Below are 22734 nucleotides of genomic sequence, written 5' to 3' on the forward strand. Positions count from 1 at the left end.
GGGCATTACACGGAGCAAGCAAGGTTATTCAATTTATTATCTGGTGCAGTGTGACCTGTCGGGATGTAGCAGGAGGTTGATTTGGCTAATATTGAAACTAAAAGCAGAGGCACATGCTATGCCTGGTGCTGTTGTCATGACACAGAGTTAAACAACTTTAAAGGAGAATAGGGAAGACAAAATCCCCATTAAAACAGGGGTTAATCTTAAAATCACCATGCATTGCTTTGACTTCATAGGTACAATATATGTGTCCCAAACAGCTCAAGAGCCAGTGATGAGTCTCGAAGATCATGTCTGTTGCAGTGTCCAAACCAGCAGATTCATAGGGGCCCATAAGTCATGTTGCTATTACAAAAGAAATTCATTGTCCAGCTTCCAGTCACAGCTGTCTGCACAGACTCTGGTTAAAAAGACCAAAAAGGATAAATCCTTGGCTCTTGGGTTGTGGCAGTTAACAGTGAAACAGCGCTTTTTATGTCTCCAAATCCTTACATCCTTTGTTGAAGAGTTACTGTGTATAATGTTAGTCATGGATACAGCGTTTTTACATGTTGGAGAACAAACATGTATTGTGCATGAATACATTAACAGATTACTTTATCAATCCAAAATAAAAATCTGATCAATAAGCTATTACATTGAGTGTAAGGGAGGGAACAATGGATGCACCATATGTCATTGAGCTTTCACTTTCAGCTGTTATAGCAAAATGCCATTCAAAATGCAACAGGTATGTTACAACATTTGTAATAGATGTGGTGTTAGCATTTAGTGTTCGGCGTTCATGCTAAGCCTTGGCATGAAATTGGCGAAATGATTTTTTGGTCTTACAAAACTGCTGGTTGAAGAAATCAAATGAACAATGAGTCATACGATTCATCATAAAAATCAAATAAAAAACAAACTTCATAATGTGTCTCCCCAGTCATATTAAAAACAATTCGAGGGCACACATTTGTGTCATTACCCAATGAACGAGTAAAAAAAAAAAAAAATGGGTTTATATGGTAATAGTAACCAAGAGGGCACTAAATTGTTTTTGAACATGACTTGAAATTAACATGAATTCACACATTTGAACATGAACTAAAAGTTTATTTTGTTCACTTGTTTAGTAAGTAGACAAATATCTATCTAAAGCTGTTTACCTGCTTGTCATTTAAAGTGCTCTATGTGACTTGAGTACTGAAATGTTCTGTTAGTATGACAAAGAGACAAAAATATTCATCTACCAGACTAACACTTCTGGTGTTTAGCTTGTGCTGTATCCAACCAGTTCAAACACTCAACAGGTGTTTTACCTTTCAGTTAAATATTTTATCACAACAATGAAAAAGCGTGAAAAAATATACTCCTTGTTCTACTGTTTCTCTCATTGAACCTCTTCCGAGATTTCATCTCAGAGGAGGACAGTGCAAGCTGGCTAAATGATTTGATTACATGTTTGGTCATTTGTGTCTTTGTCAGCGTCTCCTGCCACTCATCTGTCCACGCTGGTCTCTGCCAGGCGGTTATTCATGATGCCCAGGGCGCCGACGCCCCTGGAGAACTCGTTGTGCCGACTGCTGGAGCCAGGTGGACAGACGTGCCCGTTGGCCGTCTCCAACAGCTGCTTCTGCATGATGGCCAGGTTCACCTTGTTGGCGGCCAGGAAGTCTCTCATGGAGATCATCTCGCCCGACATCCTGCGGCCGTCTGTCTCGCTCTCGTTGATGGCGTCCGTGTCGATGGAGATGTTGCGGCGCACGCGCAGGTGTCCTGGCACCACGGCGTTCCTGCGCGGGTTGAAGGCCTTGCGCGGGCAGTGCCTGCACGGCACCTCTATCTTCCTCAGCAGCCAGTTGAGCACCTGCTTGATGACGATGGAGATGACGTTGAAGAGCGAGTAGATGCAGCACACGCCCATGAGGATGAAAAGGAAGTTGCCAAGGCGATAGGCCGACTGGTTGCCGTTCGCCGCCCGCTGGCTACTGACCATGTCCCCAAAGCCGATGGTGCTGAAGGCCACGAAGCAGAAGTAGAGCGAGTCGAGGTAGGCCCAGCCCTCCACGGCCGAGTACATGGCCGAGGCGCAGCAGGAGATGGCCACCGCCGCCACGCACAGGATCAGCATCACGCAGTACACTGACGGCTTCCAGCCGGACAGGCTGTCTGATGGGGGACCCCTGACCGCGGCGGTGCCACTGTCCTGCGGCGCCACGCCGTTCCGTCGCCGCTTCAGCTCGTGGCAGGACTTGAGCACGTAGGCCAGCACGGTGATGATGCGCTCCAAGAAGAGGTTGAAAAACAAGATGGTGGCCGCACACCCAATCAGGCCGTAAAAGATGAGGAATACCTTCCCTCCAACAGTGGCTGGAGTGGTCATCCCAAACCCTTGGCAGTAAGAGAAACTGGATTAGTGTGGCCTGTGAAGTCTAATAACACTGGGGGTCTCCCACACAATGATTTTTCCTTTGAAGATGTCCCTGTCTAATCAATAAGGAACCCCCCTGAGGGGTACATTTGTGACGCGTACAGTTCCTCTTTATCGCCCTGTTCTCCAGCTCAACAAAGTAACCCTGGTTGCCCCTAGTGATGGCAACTAATTCTCATATGCATAATCCTGCTCTCTTTGCTCAAAGGGTAAAATGTAAATAAAAACAGGGTTTTCTGCCTGTTTATCCAAACGGGGTGAGAGCACTATTTAAATGGTCTTTTAGCCATAGCACCTCTCAAGGGACATCTTATTAGAAGACAGAAACTGCATTATGAATGCCTTTTTATCAGCCCATTATGTATAAAGCCTTTAACCAGTACCTTTCCTTAACAGAGCATGGAAATACCATACATTTGAAGACTGATATGAGGTGGCTTCAGTTCTTTCATGGCCTTGTTATGTTTGAGGAACAGACCTACGGCCTCATTTGTAGTCTGCTGAATAAACAATAGAGGAGTCTGACATAATCTTATAACACAATTCTCTAAGGCTGTCACAGTTATGCATGTAACACCACAACTTAATCTAATTGAGCTTCAGCCATTTACAAAGATCAACCTACAGGCTTACACATATCTAACACATTTATCACATGCCAATGACCATATTAATTTTGTTCTGTTGTCTTAAAGATATGGAACTTTTACGCCTTGAAATTTGAAACAGAGTTGGATTAAGTCATTATAGCAAAAAAGTAGGTTTATTGTTTTCAAATTGTAACTGAGGTAATACAATTCAATTAACTAGGTTGGTGGCTGAGAGGCTTATCAAACCTTGTGCCTTGTGTTGAGGGACCTATCTGATTATGAACTAATGTGAAATCAAAGGCAGCTTAGCTTAGATACAGATAATTAAGTCGCAGCAGGTCATATGCCTTATTCTTCCTCATGAATGTGGTCTTTATAAAAATGCTGTTGCATGTTGCCTCTCACCAATTGTAGAGACCACTGTACCGACGAAGTAGAACGCGCCGGTGAAATCCCAACGAGGTCGGAGCACGTCCACACGGATGCCGGCCACGTTCGCCTCCTCGTAGTGCCTGAGAAACTTCTCCAGGTCGCTTTTGCTCAGGTTATGCCTCTGACTGAACTGTTCAAACCGCTGAGCCCATTTCTCCTTAGCTTGTTTCTCTTTGGGGTGCTCAAGTGCAGAGAAGACAGCGGCTCCGCAGAGCAGGTAGATGATGATAAGAAGCGCCAGCATCACGAACCTTGCGTTATCCTCGTTCACTGGACCGAACCCACAGCAACAAGCACTGCGACATGCCATTATGTTATTAGAGTTGAGCAGATCCGAGACACCTTCCACATTTTCAGTATATGTGAGCAGCTTCCCATCCGTGAGCAGCTTCCCATCGATATATTTCCACAAAGACCTGTCATTGCGAAGTCGCCGCTGAAAAAATGGTTACTTTTCCTCGAGTGTTTCATGCGCGTTCCATGGGGTGTGAAAGCCTATGTTGCCGAAAAGCAAAAGAAAGACTTCGCAAATAGTCAAGTGAGTACAGGTTGTTGCCATATAACAGTTCATCACAGACACCTGCATTTCTTCAACACGCCTTTTAACAGTCATTTACAAGCGTTTACCATGTAGCCTAGCCAAAACTGCAATTTTACTAGTAACCAAAATTCCACATGCGCAATTTTAAAAGAACAGAGACATTTCGATACCAAAACTGAACAGCAACTACATTTTGCATTCAGAAACAGTAGAAAACATCGTCTATCAACCCGTGACATTAATTAATTTAGGTGACTACATGGGTAGCAAACAGCCTAAATAAAAGTAAAATAAAAAAAATACAGGCTCTTAAACAAAATGCTTTGTGCATTAATTGTTGATGCTGTGCCCAAAGTATCCACGTATCCAAAGTTTGCATCCTTTATAGGACAGGCTATTTCGATTCGTTAGGATCTGAGTGAGATTTTCTTAATCCTGGAGATTTTAAAATCGTGACCATCAGGTCCTCTGCAACAGAAACCTTCAATGAACAATCGATGATCGTTGCGTGCTGCGCGCGTCTCCCCCAGTCCAAGTCGTCATCTGGGTGCTTACCAAGAGCAAAACACCGAACAACAATCATATTAACTCCGTATTTGCCAACACTTAAAATAATCTCTCATTCCACGGATTTAAGGTAACTAGCTATGTGACTAAGGGCACATGTAACGTTGAAGATATAATCAAATCTGTCTATATAAACAGATAACTACTGTAATTCTCCGTCTTGGGTTTTTCTTATGAACTCCGAACAGATAGAACAGTGTGTTGTGAAGTTAGTTGACTGGCATGATGGATGCGCTTGTTGATTTGCTCCTGTTCACCATAGGAGGGTGCTGCACTGCCGAAGGCAAGATGCCACAACACTGATACAGCACCCTCCCCATTTATCTGCACCACTGGTAAATATGAGTGAAGAGAGGGATTAAAAAAAATACTTTTTTGGTGTATTATCTTAGCTTCACAATGGAAACAATGAGGGAAAATCCAACCTTGAAGGGAGAAAAATATTTCAACAAAAACACATGTCTGAGAAAGGGCCGTAAGGGCTTGAAACGTTACCAAAAAAAAAAAAAAAATACTTAAATGGGAGCTCTACAGTGTGCGGATATTCACTTTGTCTTGTATCTATTCTTCGATCCTGCACCTGGATGAATTTTGGATGTGCGTGATAAAACTGTGCTTTTTCAACAAAAACACATGTGCCACACTTATTGGCAAGAACATCGTTTAAACAAAAGGCAATTGAAACTTATTTTCATTTAAATTCAACTTCTTTAAGGTACTCTTTGAAGTACCTTGAGCTTTGAACCATGACTCCTGTTTCATTGGTCCAAAACAGAGGTCAACTTCATTCTCAAGGTACTAAGCAGGGAACTAAATATGCACAATTTGCTTTGTATATTCCAATTTCATGAGAGGACTAAATATGGGAAAAGGGAGCCTTTACATAGAGTATAACACCGGGGTGCCAATAATTGTGGCCCATGTGTTTTTGTTATTTCTTTAGGACGATATTTCTTCTCAGAATAAATAACTTTCCTTCCAGGTTGGATTTTTTTTTATACTCATCTTTATCAGGGGTCCCAGAAAATGTGAATGGTGCCATATTTGGTAAGGTTTGCATGTATTTATTCAAACTTAAATAGGCCATATGTATATCCCCCAACAACTTCATGCTAGATATTTGGCTGTTATGAGCCTATCAACAGTTTCTTTACATGGTCTTCAAAACAACTTTTTGGAGCACACTAGGCTATAGGATCACTTCAGTTAATTTGCCAAAGTGCTTCATTCAAATAGAAAATTTAAAAAGGATGTCTGGTTCCAACTAATCATATTTGAACAGCGGTGGGCATTTTGGTCAGAGGCGTTTGTGATGGATTCATTAATGGCTGGTGGGAGAGATCAAAGCAGTTGTTTAGTGGCCTGCAGTAAAGAAAATGTCCAGACATGTGGTTGGGGGTTCAGGAGAGTTCATATCTTTGAAATGGCTGCCCCTTTTATAGACCCCTCAACACACCAGAGAGAGAGAGTGAAGGAGAATGAATGATCAGCTCCCAAAGGCATGGACTCAGGAGTCATAATAGCATTTTTATGGTGAGCTACAGTATACTGAAGGGCTCTCAAATGGATTTAGAGATCACCACGGCTGAGGCATCGACGACAAGACGTGACGTTGGTACATTGTTTGACTTCACAGCATCCTGATAACATGCATAACATGCATAATGTTTACTATTGAGATGGCCAAACCTGTTTGATGAAGTTTCTTGTAAAAAGACTCATCATATGTCATTTCTTATGTTGGCTTTCACTTATGTGGCCTAGAAATTGAGACAGTTCAAAATCTCAATCTCAAAAATCTATCCAAGATTTCTATCCATTGTCTGTTAGAAACCAAATAGGTGGCTTGGCCAAGGAAATGTCATAAACCTTTTGCTTTTGGAAAGTAAAATCCATAAAAAAATATTTGTTGGCATGTTGGGGTTTGACAAGTTATGAATATTTCAGCAGCATTGCAAACTAGTAATAGCCCTGAACATCTGATTTTTCCATGTCATTTTCTTTCCAATTATTATTGTGACCAGTGTGGTCACACATGGTTTTTATGGCATGATTCAATCCACCCTCTTCATCAGAATTTATTAAGAAGCAACAGGTCAAGTGGCAGACTCCTGCAAAGGAAAATTAGGACCACAAGGTACAGCAAGTCTTTTGTGCCTACAGCAATTTGACTGTACAAAAATAGACTTAAAAACTCTTAGGCATTTTAAACTATGAGCATATTGTATATATCAGCCCTTAACTATTTTAATTATTCACACATGCTTGTCATGTTTCTTCAGTGTTTACTGTTTTGTCTGTGTTGTCCTTGTTCTTTTATGTTTTAATGTTTAAATGTTTTAATGTTTTTATTGTTATTTGTATTTATGTTTTTGTTATGAAGTAGGCTGTATAACAACAGAGTGTGTAATGGTGACCACATGCATTTCCTACTTGTGGATAATAGAGTTGACCTGGACCATGACCTTGATGTAGCCCCACAAGGCTGCTAAGGAATAGAAGCTTTTGGTACCCGGGGGCCACTCCACCTACGCGTTGTCCTGAAAGCTGGGGAGACTGAAAGCAGTTTTTGTGGAATAACTTGCCAATCGTTGTGCCCAAGATTATGAATTTTCAGGGGGTACGTTGGTCTCAAGGAGGCACTTCATAACAGCTCATTTCTCATGCAAAGCGAAAGACGTCAATGCAAAAATTGGGGGCGTCACATGGCAATATGTTGTGGCAAGAAGGTGTGAGCTGTATGCATTGTGTCATGTAGGATCACTAGCACAACCTCTGGACGCATGCCAAGTTTTGTGAAATTCTGTACAGAGGGGGTGCTGAAATTGAGACATTTCTGTTTCTCAAGACCTGCTGGAGATCAGGTTGAAATTTACATTTACATTCTCACACACACACACACACACACACACAGACATATGCACTTGCACACACACACAATCACAGGCACACAGGCAGTGCACACGTTTGTACAGACACACAGACAAATAGACTGGTGCACACACATTGGTAATGCACACACATCCACACACAAAGTGTCACACTATGGTAAAAAATCTACACATACCACAAAGTAGTGTGTAATATTGACACAAGAATACTTTTTTACTGACTTATTTTAGTGAGAAAGAGCACACAAGCTTGTGACCTTGTACGGACTATGACAGGGGTCGGCAACCTTTTCTCTTTAAAAGGGCCATTTATTTGACCAGAAATAAAAATAAGTTTGTCTGGAGCTGCAAATTTAAACAATTTAAAAGAAATCAGTTTAAACATGTTCATCTTTATTACTGTAGCCTCAGGCATATGGCAAACTTGCCATATGCTGCATTGTACAGTATAATTTTTTCACTAAATGTTAATGTGTCGGGACAGCGTGAAGCTTAACAACTATATGAAATTGTTAAAAAAAAATTGATAACTACCCTTTTTAGAGAAAGCCAGGGAGCCACTAGAGCAGAGCTAAAGGGCCACAGGCTGCCCACCCCTGGACTATGAGGGTGAGTGTGGCTTTAGAACACACACATTGTTGAATTGTTGTTCACATTTTGTGATATTTATACAGTATATAAGCAACAAATTGAGTTTAGACAATCATTGAGCAACCGAGGGGGAGAGCATGTGAGAAGTTTACAAGGGGATAGAGGGAAGTTGAGAAGTGCAATTGATTTTCTTTGAATACATGAAGCACTGTGTGTGTGGCAGTTATATTACTGTATGTGCTGCTATGCTGTACATCTAGTTTTCTTAAAATTCAAATAATATATTTATATATATATATATAGAAAATATGGAATTTGACAAGGAATGAAAGGACATACTGGTATTAGTTAAATTCCAGTGTGGGTAAACAATGCTCAAATAACCTTTTTGCCTCTTAAACAACCATTAGAAATTGGACATCCGATTTCCATTGTCACGGTACAATACTCAACCCGAGTGAATCATTACGCTTCCTGCCAATCAAATTAAAAACAGCTCATAACAAGTAGAGCAGCTTCATTACCTTGTCTGGGTCTGGAGATGGTGCTCGGTCTAAACAGCTTGTCACTCACACTGTTAATGTTTGAAAGTACAGCATCATCCACTGAGAATGTATTATTTGTAATATGCAATGGTGTGATAACAGACTTCAGGATTTCACAGACTTAAACAGGACAGGAATTAACAAGGTAGTCATCAAATACTGCGTAAACTTAATAGTACTTAAATGGTCTCCAGCGTCAGAGTAATGGGTGATGGTTTAGCACTGCGTATCATGAAGGAAAAACAGAGCCATAAATTGTATCATTAATATGAAGTAGTGCAAACTGTTCCTTTACACTGACAAGGCAGGAGTGTGTGTATGTGTGTGTCACATTTTGCGGCCGTCTCATGGCTGGAGCTGGAAATAGAATCCCCTCATCTTGGTCGATACTGCCTGATCTTTCTATTAAGGGATTTACAACTTCTGTATTTGTTGTCAAAATCCAAAATTGTTACAGCAAATATCACAAATTTCCTTGTGGAGGTCACATGCATAATGGATGGGGCAGTTCCCAATGCTCATGCTCTATATACCTCTCAAACGGCTGACAGACATGGAGCCTCCTGGCCTGGCTCCACTCTGGAATCAGGAAAGTTCCGGAATCAGAAAAGTTCTGGAATGCAAATCTCAGTTGTATGACTTCATAAGTTATTGTAGAGATTCCCTAGAGTGGATACTAGTCAGCAAAGTACCCCTCGCTGTCTTGTCACAAATGTAACAATGTGAGCAGCAAAATCCATAGATATGTTGAGCTTTGAAAAACAATGAAAATTCCGGCAGCATTGCAAACTAGTAATAGCCCTGAACTCATGAAAACATCTGGTTTTCCATGTCATTTTCTTTCCAACTATTATTACGACCCCACAGAGTTAGCGCAGCGTGGTCACATAGGTTTTTATCAAAGCTAGTTTTAGGCACATGAAACGTGTTGGGTATGTAGTCCCATGAGGCTGCTAAGGAATAGAAGCTCTTGGTACCCGGGGGCCACTCCACCTACGCGTTGTCCTGAACGGTGGGGAGACTGAAAGCAGTTTTTGTGGAATAACTTGCCAATCGTTGTGCCCAAGATTATGAATTTTCTGGGGGTACGTTGGTCTCAAGGAGGAGCATCAACCCACCCCATAACAGCTCATTTCTCATGCAAAATGAAAGAGTAGGATCACATAGGATGTAGGATCACAAAGTACCATGTTGGTTTGGATTTCTGGAAGACGACAAATAAAACAACTAACTACTTGGATTAAGCTACTGATATTTGACTTAGCCTACATGGTTTAGTCTATATTATACCGGACTTTGTCGTTAATAAAAGAAAAATGTAAATGTTGTCATATTAGGCTATTATTTGCCTTATGTGTGGGTTGACAAGGTAACTGACTATGACCATACATTTTAGCAGATGCAATGACCTATATCCAATTATTAGCCTACTCATTGCGTTGTGCATGAAAACTATTTTAAAACACACAGGCTGTAGTTTCTACCTGTAGTCCATGACAACGCAACATCTGGATGTAACCTATGTCTCCCCAAGTGATTTAAAACGAAACAAATGTCAATGACTTATTTAGTTTGCTTTCTTGCAACATTGACATGATTCGGCTATGCATTTGATTTAAATGACCAGGCTGCCAGTCGAGGCAAAAGCCAAATATCCAACAAATAACCCAGGACTTCAGAGACAGGGCAAACTTCTACCACCATTCCCAAAATGTTATCCCAACCAATTTAATAAATTTGCGCTTATAACGAGGTGAAGTGCGTTCCCGAACAACTTCTTTTCCTCTGAGGGAATGTCCAATCTTCATCAACGACATACCGTTGTACCTTACGTTGTCTCCGTCTGTAACGTGGAATCTAATAGGCTAATTCTAGCTGCTGGTGCCGGTGTTACATGGCAACTGGCACCCATGTTAACTGGCTGCGTTGGTGACGTTTCACGAGTGATGACGTTTCTTTGACAGATGTGGCCGCTTGCAGATTTGTCACTTTCTGATGGAAACTGGAGACGAACAAATACAAATATGCATGACATATTTAAATGTCAAAATTGTCTGTAGTAGGCCTACGCTACATGCACTGGACCATGAATATGCCACCAAAACAATAAATAGCCTACCTAAATAGCCTTATAATAACTCCACGTGGGTATCGAACCTGCTTCCTAAATGAAACCTCTTACATGATAACCATTTATCTACGTACTTGCGCCATGAACCAGCCCTAAAGTCATAGTGAAATTTACTTCAGTTAGTCTATACAATTAGAAGAAGTCAGCTGATGATTGTAGCAAGTTAACACGGCTGATGGTGTTGTCTTGCTACAGCAGTTGCCCAAGCCAGTAGGTCTTCAGAGTATCATGGTTAAGTTTTCAAACATTTCACTGACTGGTGGTTAGGCTCTCTGTGGCCACCTAGTCTATCTGTAGCCTAAATTGAGGAAGCGTTGCTGGTCTAAAAATAAATAAATAATAATAAAAAAAAGTGTGATGGGGAGGATTGAACCCATGTCGACTGCGTGATCAAGCAATTTATAGGCATGAACCTGTTGCGCGAACTTAAGAATTGGGAAGTAAAGTATCAAAAACACCATCAAACCCATTTTTACGTGTCGGCAACATTAATGTTAATAAGCATAAAGAGTTTTGACTCTCCCTGTGCGCAAATTTTGTGTAAAATATGGACACGTTATAGACTTCTCCTGTGCCCATTGCTGTGTGCGTTTCAATGCCTGTGTTTCATGAACTGAATTCTTAAAAGAATAGGCTGGACAAAAGGATACACAGGCAACACATTTTTATTTGATTTATTTGCTGACGTTCATGTTCATGTGCCTCTACAGACACTTCAGGTAGGGGCGACCACAGCCTAACCTCAGTGAAACGTTTGTAAAACTTAACCATGATACTTTGAAGGCCTACTAAATGGCTTGGGCAACAGTAGCATGATAACATGGTGGCCAGATAACATGAACAGCTATGTTAACTTGTTACAATTATAATAATGTTAGCTGACTTCTTTTAATCATACAACTGAAGTCAATTTCTGTGAGTGCCGTCAGCTGGTTCGTGGCGCAAGTGGATAGACGTCTGATTACCAAGCAAACAGGTCAATTTATTCGTGGATGATACCCATGTGGAGTGTATTTATGCTATTTAGGTGTTTGTTTTTTGGGTGGCATATTCATGGTCCAGTGCATGTAGTACTACATACAATTTTGACTTTTAAACATGTCATGCATATTTGTGTGCGTCTCTAGTATATCAGAAAGAGACAAATCTGCAAGAGGCCACATCTGTCAAAGACTCGTCATCAATCATGAAACGTCATCAACGCAGCCAGTTAACATGGGAGCCAGTTGCCATGTAACACCGGAAACGAACACCCATGAAACGCCATTTTTGTAAAGATGGCTGCGGTCAATTTCAAACTGTTTTGGCTGAAGTAGCTAGCCTAGCATGGTCCATTGAAATGAATGGGGGCGGGACTTAGTCACTCTCTCCAGTTATATATAATACCTCCATGGTTAATTTATATTAACTGACATGAACCCTACATGAAACATTACCGTCTACAGCCTAGAGAGAGCGCTCTCAAATGCACAAGTCCTGTGCACTTTCAGTCAGAGATTAGTGCTTGTGCTATGCCTGAAACACACTGCATACTTAAATCCTCAAATGGCCGGGATTCTATTTATAGCCGGGCCTCAGATTCGGACAAATAAAAGCCAGTATAAATTTGTTTCAATTTTACTCATAAAAGAGCTCTTCTTAATAATTTATATTGTTGGTTGGTTTAATATTGTTGCCAATGAAATGTCATCTTCCCACACCATGAGTCTCCAACACGTTGCTCTCAAGCTACCAGTCGCACCCAGCCCCTTTCTGAGCTAGAGGCTGAAGCAGTAACCTACATTTAAACACAATTGTTGCTACCAGGCATCAGCCTACGAATTTTATAAAAAAGTAAATCATGTATAATTTAAAAAATAACTAAATTTAGGCTCTTAGACCTCTTTGGCTATACAGAATACGGTTTCACTTGCAGCACAGCACACGTTCCATGAATGAATGAAAGCGGATGCCTTATCTCGCAATAAGCGGATGGAAATCCCAACACTCTTTCATACATAAAACTTAATAGTGAACCATTAAATACCCCACAGATTTCAGTGGTCATCAGTCCCGATATTTAGCAATATAATCAAACAGTCCAAACGTAAATCAAATCTCAAATTGAACATCTTCTTCTGCTTTTGATAGCCTACCGGTATGCCGCTCCAAACGAAAAGTAGGTCTCACAATAAAACGCAAGAAATAAAGGCCTATTGCTGATCGCTGTTTTGCTACTAATTATCTTTCACGTAATGAATATGCACAGAAAGTGAAAGTAGGCCTACTATGCGCTCCGTGAGTTGTCTGTTCACGTCCGCAATCGATTATAACCTTCCTCAAATGGAGAACACATCCATGTTCTCTCCCGTTATAGGCTGTCATGCTTCTGTGTTTGCAAAATTCTTGACGGTTCCTGATCGCTAAACGTTTGTCGATAGCGTTTGATGCAGAAGCACCTATAATTTGACTTCAGCGGTGACAAATCCTGCTGAGAGAGAGAGAGAGAGCAACGAGAGAGAGAGGCAGCCCCAAAGTGGTCTTGCGCGCGCGTGTGTGTGTCTCTGCATGGGGTTCAATTGAAGTTAGAGTTGGTCTGTCCAGTCAATAGTCCTGCATTCAGGCCACTCCATTATTAGATTAATGTCAGACAGCCTGTAAAATCTGTGGGAATTTCTTGCATCATGGTGGCTAGAGTTGTGGGACTTTTATTAGTATGCTCAATAGCCTACTTAGTAATAATTTATGCGCAATACCCGCGCTGAAATTTAGGCACTGGTTCGCTCTCTTTTTCTCTCAGCATGTTCTGCTGCCAGTTTGTGCCAATATATCGTCCAAAATGCTTGATTGCATTGCATTCTCCACATTTTTAGCTAAATTTTAATTTACCACATCAGCATTTTTGTTCAGTGAATCTTTTGTAAATTGCTTTACAATAGCGTCGGGGCCTTATCAGCAGCCTCCGGCTTGCCTCTTGCCACTATTCACTCCTTCATCTTCAACATTCCCTGTAGAATTCTCAAAATGTTTGGCCTCAAAGTGTCCAGTTACATAGTCTGTCTGTTCGTAGTCTTGGATTTTGTGAAATAAATTTCTAAATATCACCTGCTTGCTGCAGCTTCGGTCTGCATGTCCTTTTAAAACCGCATCTTTTTCTCTCTCAAGCATTTCATCTGCTGCCGGCTTGTCTCTCCACATCGTCCAAAATGCTTGATTGCATTGCATTCTTCACATTTTAGCTAAATTTTCATGTACCACATCAGCATTTTTGTTCATTGAATCTTTTGTAAATTGCTTTACAATTACTGTTGGGCCTATAGGCCTATTACCTGGCTTGCCTCAGCTTCAGTAACGTCCTTTTAAAACCGTCTTTTTCTCTATCGTGAGAGTTTAATCTGCTGCCAGCTTGTTACTCCACATCGCCCAAAATGCTTGATTGCATTGCATTCTCCACATTTTAGATACATTTTGGTGTACCACATGGCATTTTCTTTCAGTGAATCTTTTACTTTGCAATTACCTTCCTGCCCTCTTCTTGGCTGCCTTCACTCCTTCATCTTCATTAACATTTTGGCCTCAATAATCTAGTTACATAGTCTCTGTTTTTGGTTTTGGATTTTGTTAAATACATTTCTAAATAAATGCGACTTATACATGTTTTTTTCTTGTTCATGAAGCATTTTTTGACTGATGCGACTTATACTTTGGAGCGACTTATAGTCCGGAAAATACGGTATAGCACACTTCAAAATTCAACTTACAAAGTGCTGTAGACCTGGATGCAGATTCTTGGACTATAATGTTAACTCACAGGTACATCTGAATGGCCTACACAGAGAACAAGTAGAACAATACATGCTAATTATAAAACACAGGATGCATGATCTTGTTGCCTAGCAATGGCTTCAGAGTTTAACATTTTAAAAAGGGTGTGCTTTTCTGTCAAAATCCTTTCTGCCTTTTACCATGTATTCATCTCACCTCAGTAATTTCACAAAAATGACACAAGTGGAGACATGTGCGCACACACACACACAGGCAAGCGCACACACATTTGATGACATCAAACATCAAGTTCCCCTTAGGCTTGTGAAGAAGACCGACACCTCTCCCACTTCTCTCATTGGGAGGCTTTCCCCCTTACAACCCAATCCATTTATCTTCCCCCTTTTTTCCATCTCAGTGGGTCTCTCAAGTCTTTCAAACCTCCAAGCAATCTAAGAATTGACTTCCATAAATTGCCTCTAAAATGAGTGGTTCGCTCTTGTTTCCTCAAGAGACAACTTGAAATGTGATGATTCTAGCCTGTTTATTATGGCTTCATTTCAAAGGATTACATGTCTGTTGTGTCTCCAGCAGTTTGAGTGTTGCCTGGGTTACCTGGTTAGTGCAGTCAATATGGTCGAAACAAACAAACAAACAATGTGTTACAAACAAGGTTTATTAGTGGCAACATGGAAAAAGGATAACAAACTTTTGAGACAGACATGTGATACTTCCTAACGATTCTTCTATTAATTGCATAACTACATTAATCACCAACTCTTCACTTTATTTGTCCGACAGATTCTTGTACTTTCATAGAGAGTCACCAGTGAGGATTTAACGCCTGTTGCACAGATAGACAGGATCAGCTGACTGACAGCAGAGTCTGACAGACGTCCCTCTGTGTCTCTGGACGCTGCAGTGTCGTCCTCCAGCCACAGGGGGCACTACCATGGCAGGGCTACTTCAGGACGGAACCCATACGTTGCCGTGGGTGTCTGGAGATTGGGTGTACGGAATGTTCCAGATCCAAGGCTGATCTGTAGGCAAAGACCACAAGGAGGACATGAAGAATAGAAGCAGGTCAGGGTTGTGTGTGTGTGTGTCTTTGTGTGTGTCCCTGTGTGCGTGCGTGCGTGTGTGTGTGTGTGTCTGGCAGTTTCAAGGTTTCATGGCTTTTATTACAGTGCCACATTTCTCCAGACTGGAATTTGAGCCTCAGTCCTTCGTCTCTATAGTTTCCCAGGAGAAGCCAAACACAGGTAGAAGCTTCGTAGAAAGAGACTTTGTAGAAGAGCTAGGTTTCTATTCAACTTTTTTAACTAATATTTGAAATATTTGAACAAGAAATCCTGACCAGAAACTTTATATTTGCGTACAATTTTCTAATGCACATAAACATTTGATTTGCTGAAGGGGGATGGATTTATGTAATATAATAATGCATACAATACAATTAAAGTTGAAGGAAACAGAATTAGTTTTAGAATTTGAATTAGTTGCATTTTTAGCACCAATGTGTTTTTCCAAAAAACACTGCCCTGACAAGCTTTCATTTGGATTCCACAGCTGTTCAGAATTGCCTTGACTAGGAGAATGTCCGTTTTTAAAGGTATTCTATGCAGTTTCAGGTATTTTTGGCAACTGTAGAGCTCCCCCTAGAGTCCTAGAGTGATATGTTTATATTTTACTCTGCCGTTACTCTAACAACAGGCAAAAACTCCGGCAAAGACCTATCTACTGACAAAGTAATGTTTCATGATTCTCGCGAGACAATTCGGGTCAACTATTCTTGAAGTTGCATGGCTGGTTCTCTCATTAGCGACTTGCTACAGCTATGCTGTATGGCTATGCTAGGTGAACGATTCCTCTATTACAAGTTTGTTTACCAAATTGGCTTTGTAAAGGTTATATTAAGGTGAAAATCTTGCATAGTGTACCTTTAATTTACAGGGAATAGAATACATTTCTTTAGCCACATTTGGCGTTTAAAATTACTGGTGTGTGAATGAGCTAAATGGACACATAGCTTGTTTGACTGAGGAGCATTGGTAGTATGTACTTTGGATGGTTTAACGCTTCATGGCAAGACGACAGTCAGAGAGTCACCTGTTCCTGGGGCTCTAAGCTCTAACTGAGACCTGGATCAAATCAGAGGACACTGCTAACCTGGCTGCACTCTCCACCCACTACGCATTCTCCCATACTTCCTGTCCATCTGGACGAGGAAATGGAACGGGCCTGCTAATTTACAACAAATGGAAATGTACCTTCAAATATCCATCACAAGGTGACTGCTCTGGTCAAAGTCTATATGGTTGTCATTTACTAGGGGTCGACCAATTATCGGCCGGGCCGATTATTAGGGCCGATATTTAGCATTTTTATAATAATCGGTATCGGGCATTTTTCCCACCGATAAGGCGATATTGAAATGGATAAAGAATAAAACGCGCTACTTTGTCTGTAAAGCGTCTCTCACTCCCTGCATTTGCTGCTCTGTGGCCGAGAGCATTATCCCGCCCACTACACCGTCTGATTTGTTAGTTATCACGAATGCAGCCAATCAGGATCGAAGACTGAACACAAAGAAAGTTTAGGATTCTCACTGAGGCAGACTGACTGGGCTTCAGCTGTACGGAGCTATTTTTCGGAGGTAGCCTTACATTGCTGAAGTTGCAATGAATCACAATCATCTACACTGAAGTTACAAAAACACCACTTTGGACGCTATTGTCTCTTTGATCTGGATCAATAAGTAAAGCTCCCACTTCCTTCATTTAGCGAATTCCCGATTGATGCACGTTAGTGATATGCTGTTTGCTGAAATTGCAATGCTGTTTGCTGAAGTTGCAATGAATCACAATCATCTACATTGAAGTTACAAAAACACCACTTTGTAAGCTATTGTCTCTTTGATCCGGTGTTACATGGCAACTGGCTCCCGTGTTAACTGGCTGCGTTGATGACGTTTCATGATTGATGACGAGTCTTTGACAGATGTGGCCGCTTGCAGATTTGTCACTTTCTGATATACTAGAGACGCACACAAATATGCATGACATGTTTAAAAGTCAAAATTGTATGTAGTACTACATGCACTGGACCATGAATATGCCACCCAAAAAACAAACACCTAAATAGCATAAACTAACTTCATGTGGGTATCGAACCACAAATAAATTGACCTGTTTGCTTGGTAATCAGACGTCTATCAACTTGCGCCACGAGCCAGCTGACAGCACTCACAGAAATTGACTTCATTTGTATGATTAAAAATCAGGCCTAACTCAATATGCTACCCAACTCCTGGTACAGGCCATGGCTATCTCACACCTCGATTATTGTAATGCCCTTTTAAAGGGCCTCCTGGCCTGTACAGTGGAATCCAAAACATGGCAATGCAGCTGGTCTTCTATCAACCCAAAAGAGCCCATGTTACTCCACTGTTTATCGAGCTACACTGGCTAACTGTAGCTGTTAGTTGCTTTGGACAAAAGCATCAGCTAGCCTAAATTAATAAATGTAAGTAATACTCCCCATCTCTCAGTGTAGTATAAATGGCCAGGAGATTTTACAGTGACTGTAATTAAAAAGCGCAGGAGACAGAGATTACACACACTACACAGGAATCAGGACCAAAGCAAACATTCTGCTAGCCTGATCAATGAATACATCTCCCACTGGGACATTGCCTGAGTAGCAGGATCACGGGAAATGCTAACACAATCCAGTATCCATGGAAACCAGCAGGAAAATTAAAACATAAAAAACAGTAAACAACTGCTGAGCTTTTTGTACTAGGAGATTTCATAAGCACATTACCAGAGCAACTGGTGTGGAGAAGCCATGCTGACTAGAAGGTCTGACTCCATGTGAAGCAAATAGCAATGTTTGGCACAGGCTTTGGGGTCCTTTTATTAGGGCCCGAGCACCGAAGGGCGCAAGGCCCTATTGTTTTTGTAAGGATTATTATTATTATTATTAGGGCCCGAGCACCGAAGGGCGCAAGGCCCTATTGTTTTTGTAAGGATTATTTATTATTATTATTATTATTATTATTATTATTATTATTATACTTTTTTGCTTTCCTGTTTTTGAAGTGGTTAACATGGTCGGAAACTCTCGAAATTTGGCACACACGTCAGGTGTCATGCAACGCAGTTAGGAACAAGAGCTTGACCCCGGGCATGGCTCAGGGACTCACTAGCGCCCCCTTAGGTGACTGATCCCGTGTTTGGCAAATATTTTGAGGTGGTTAACATAATCGAAAAGTCTTGAAATTTGGCACACACATCAGGTGTCACACAAAGCAGCTAGGTAAAAAAGCTTGGCCCCAGGCATGGCCCAGAGACTCGCTAGCGCCCCCTTACGCCCCCTTAGATGACTGATCCCGTGATGGGCATATACTTTCAGCTACACACACCAAATTTGGTTGGTGTCTGTATCTCCCCAAGATGAACAACTTTCGTATGTACAAGGCATTAGCCACGCCCAACAGGAAGTGAGGTATTTGGGATTTTGTGCAGACTCTAATATGTGATGAAATATGTGATGAATCATGATCCCAAAAGAGGTGCTTCCCATGGGTGAAAATGCATGAAATTTGGCACACACATCAACTGGTACAGTGAATAGACAGGGATAAAAGCTTGGCACCGGGCGTTGCCCAGGAACTCCATAGCGCCCCCTTATGTCACTGTGACTTGTGGTTGTCATATAGTTTAAGATACACACACCAAATTTGTGTGTATCTTCTCAGGTTAATAGATATCATGATTATGATGATATCCAGACACCCAATGGGCCTGCCTGGCATAGCGCCACCACCTGGCCAAGCAGGCAATCTGCCAGAAATGGACAATTCCTTAAGTGCTTGATCTGAAACTTTATAAAATATTGGATATCATTATTGTGATGATATTCACATGCATAATTCACAGGCCTAGCATAGCGCCACCACCTGGCCAAGCAGGAAATGTGCCAGAAATGGATGATGCCTTAACTGATTAATCTAAAACTTTATAAAATATTGGATATCATTATTGTGATGATATTCACATGTGTAATTCACATGCCTAGCAAAGCGCCACCATCTGGCCAAGCAGGAAATGTGCCAGAAATGGTCTATGCTTTGAATGAATGGTCTGAAACTTCTCAGGTTAAAGGTGCCATGTGTAATGTCCGCCAAAAAATCAATTCATACTCCACATTCCATAAAAGATGGGGCAGTATACCTCCAGAAAGTGAGTTGGTCTACCCTAGAGTAACAACCGAGAAACGTGTATTGCAGTTTGGCTGGCGGTTATGTTGCCCGCATACCGCCTCCCATGGCCGAAACTGGTATTATGACACCTGTCGGGCTGTGGCTAGTAATTTAGCATGCTAATTCAGGTTGATATCTCTGCAGCACGATACCTTGTCATTTTTGTAACGACATCATCACCCTTATTTCTTCTCATTCTTTTGATGTGTGTAGCTCATTTTTTGGATATTTTTACCTCAATTCTTACACATGGCACCTTTAATAGATATTATGATTATGAAGATATCCAGACACCCAATGGGCCTGCCTGGCATAGCGCCACCACCTGGCCAAGTGCACATGTTCCTGTGCCAGAAATGTGCCATGTGCCTTTATTGATTGATCTGAAACTTTACAAAATATTGGATATAATTATTGTGATGATATTCATATGTGTAATTCACATGCCTAGCATAGTGCCACCATCTGGCCAATCAGGAAATGTGCCAAAAATGTTCAATGCTTTGACTGATTAATAACGACTAATTAATATTAATAATATTAATCAAATATGTACATTAGGGCTGGGACAACGCGTTGGCGTAATCGATGACGTTGACGCAAAAAATACGTCGACGCAAAATATGCGCGTCGATTCATTAAGCATAATGTGTGCCGCTAAATATTTTGAATTTTACACCTTCAGTGTTTCCCATACATTGACTAATCTGTGGCTGGGGCCCACGAAATCATTGAGCTGTACTTTTCACGCTGCCCCTCCTCTGCATGTGCATTTAACAAAATATTCACGATTGTTGAAGGATTATTGTTGCCACATAGAAGCATTGCATAGAACACGGTGGGCTAACTTGCTATTAAATCCGCTTAGCATCGTGGCCATGCTGCGCAAATTTGTTCAAAACTGCTGCATTAAAGTTAACTCTGCTAAGGTCTCATCACAACATAGTAGCCTACATTGAGGAGACCAAACTAAGTTAAGTTATGCAATCAAGCAGTATCTCAAAGCTAACGTTAGGATACTGTTCGGATGTCAAGTTTAGCATGCTTACTTACATCTGCTTGTCAATTTCGTTACTTATTTAGGGCTCATTTTATTGACTCTGAATGTTTGCAAAATCCCAATGTAAATGGAAAAGTGTTTTCCAAGACTCAAAAGTGCTTATCCCAAGGAGAAGTAGGCTATGAACCGTTATTTGAACTAACTACGTTATGAATTGCATCCACACATTAATTGCAGGGATTCCCTCACGAACGTCGTCTTAAAGTGACAGGCACTCAATTAGACCTATACACTACTGAACTGAACTGAATGCTACCTCTGACTAAGAATGCATTACTTTGCACTTGTATAGTCTTTTATTTTGGAATCTTAAGAGCAATAAACATATATTCCAACCGGAGGTGCTCGGGCCCGCCATTGCCGCTTGCGGCTATATTTACAAATTGAGTCCATTATCGCCTGGGAGGTTGGATGTCTGGAGTCTAAAAGCTTGAAAAGCTTGACTCAGGAGTCAAAATAACCTAGAAACCTGGTTGGATGACCTTGAAAACGACAATCATCAAACCAATATGTAGATATAATGAATAGCTGCCCCGTGTGAAGACTGCCCTGGAATGTGATGTGTACCATTTGAAAGATAATTTCATTACTGTAAAATGTCTAGATACACTTGCAATTTTAGTCCTTCTCCCCACCATACGAGATTAACAGAGCGGAGATACTAATGGCTGCTCGTGTTCCAACTGGGATGACTCAATCTCTACAAATGTGAACAAACTGACTGAAGCCCAGGGGGAGTTAGTGAGCGAGCCTCTGTCCATGCGTGACATGCCTGTGTTGAATCGGCCCTACTGGGGGACTAAATGAACATAATGAGGAAATGGGTCTCCCTACTATAATGCATCTCCATTAGGAAGCAACGTCTGCTCTTATTTGAAAATATCAGGCATTTCCATCCTAACCATTTACAATGTTAAAAAAAAAAAAAGCCTTAGATGATTTTCCCCCCCTTAAATCGAATGTACTGCAATTAGTTTCTAGTTTGAACCAACAGCAAAAAGCTATCCACTGATTGATTTCGAGGGCATTTAAATGCTGATTCAATTCCGACTGAACTGAAATGCCACAGCTCTTCCTTTGGCTCTTCTTGATGCTCGGTGCGGGTGTGAGTGGTGTGGTACGCTCGGCTGGCAGGGCGTCTGGCACCACACTGATCCATGTCCATCATTAGTCTGCCTGGTGTGGCCCTGACGGCAGCAGACAGATACAAGGCAACGGCTGCGTGTGGGTGGGTGTGTGTGGGTGTGTGTGTGAACGCTGGCAGAGACAGAAATGCACACGTGTGTCGTGTGTGTTGCGTGTGTTTCCCATTCCCCTTTACAAGGAGACTTTGTGCACATCCCAGGTGCTGAACAAAAAGCTCAAGTTTTTGTGAACAAAGTTCACACACTCGTTGGTATTCTTTTTTGAGTTTACTTTCTCATTTGTCTTTCTAATCCCACCCATACAACACCTCAGTAGGCAGCTTCTAGAGGCCACTATGTTAATGATCAACAACTGTGTCTGACTAGGGGTGACCTACCAGCCCACAAATGCTGGCACAGTGGATGGCAGGAAAGGCTCTCCCCAGTCGTGGTGAGAATAAGGAGGACCTGATTGAAAGCTACTGCTTACCTGGTAATTAATCCATTCAGATGGCGTTGCACCACTAAAGACGGATGCTCACAGTGAGGCGGATGGCGTTGCACCACTAAAGTTCACACGCCAACTCTGTGCACCACCGTTTGGTCATAGTTAAGTCGTTCTGTTGATTCATCACATGAACTCGGTTTTCTAAAAAAGTATTATATTTAAAGTAAAGTATAATTATATAACAAAGACTCCTCCCAATCCACGGGAGCAAGTTCACCCCATATGTTACCGTTCCACTGCGACATAATTAACTTCGAGATGTACGCAGCGAGGACCCCAATAAGCTTCACAAAGACAGCGGTACGGGTTCAACAATAGTTCGACAATA

The 22734-nt window shown here is 41.4% G+C and overlaps 2 protein-coding genes across 6 annotated transcripts in view; both read right to left on the reverse strand.

The window, feature by feature from the left end:
* Positions 1 to 831: 831 nt before the first annotated feature.
* On the reverse strand, positions 832 to 4011 carry kcnk13a (potassium channel, subfamily K, member 13a). The gene is made up of 2 exons (XM_042071732.1): positions 3412 to 4011; positions 832 to 2376 (listed from the first exon to the last, which is right to left on the reverse strand). The coding sequence occupies exons 1-2, from the start codon at positions 3746 to 3748 to the stop codon at positions 1484 to 1486; spliced, it is 1230 nt and encodes a 409-aa protein (XP_041927666.1). The 5' UTR covers positions 3749 to 4011; the 3' UTR covers positions 832 to 1483.
* An 11097-nt stretch (positions 4012 to 15108) lies between these two features.
* tdp1 (tyrosyl-DNA phosphodiesterase 1) overlaps positions 15109 to 22734 on the reverse strand; it is a 44281-nt gene continuing 36655 nt past the window's right edge. For all 5 annotated transcript variants that reach the window (XM_042071729.1, XM_042071727.1, XM_042071726.1 and 2 more), the window contains exon 16: positions 15109 to 15488. In XM_042071729.1, the coding sequence (XP_041927663.1) occupies positions 15415 to 15488 (74 nt within the window). In that variant the 3' untranslated portion in view covers positions 15109 to 15414. The remainder of the gene's footprint in view (positions 15489 to 22734) is intronic.

Source organism: Alosa sapidissima, chromosome 19 (genome assembly GCF_018492685.1).
Source record: "Alosa sapidissima isolate fAloSap1 chromosome 19, fAloSap1.pri, whole genome shotgun sequence".
Taxonomy (NCBI): Eukaryota; Metazoa; Chordata; class Actinopteri; order Clupeiformes; family Clupeidae; genus Alosa; species Alosa sapidissima.

Coding starts and splice junctions, on each gene's coding strand:
- kcnk13a (XM_042071732.1), bottom strand. CDS start 3,748: ATGGCATGTCGCAGTGCTTGTTGCTGTGGGTTCGGTCCAGTGAACGAG. Junction 2,377..3,411: donor TACAGTGGTCTCTACAATTG/GTGAGAGGCAAC, acceptor CTTACTGCCAAG/GGTTTGGGATGACCACTCCA.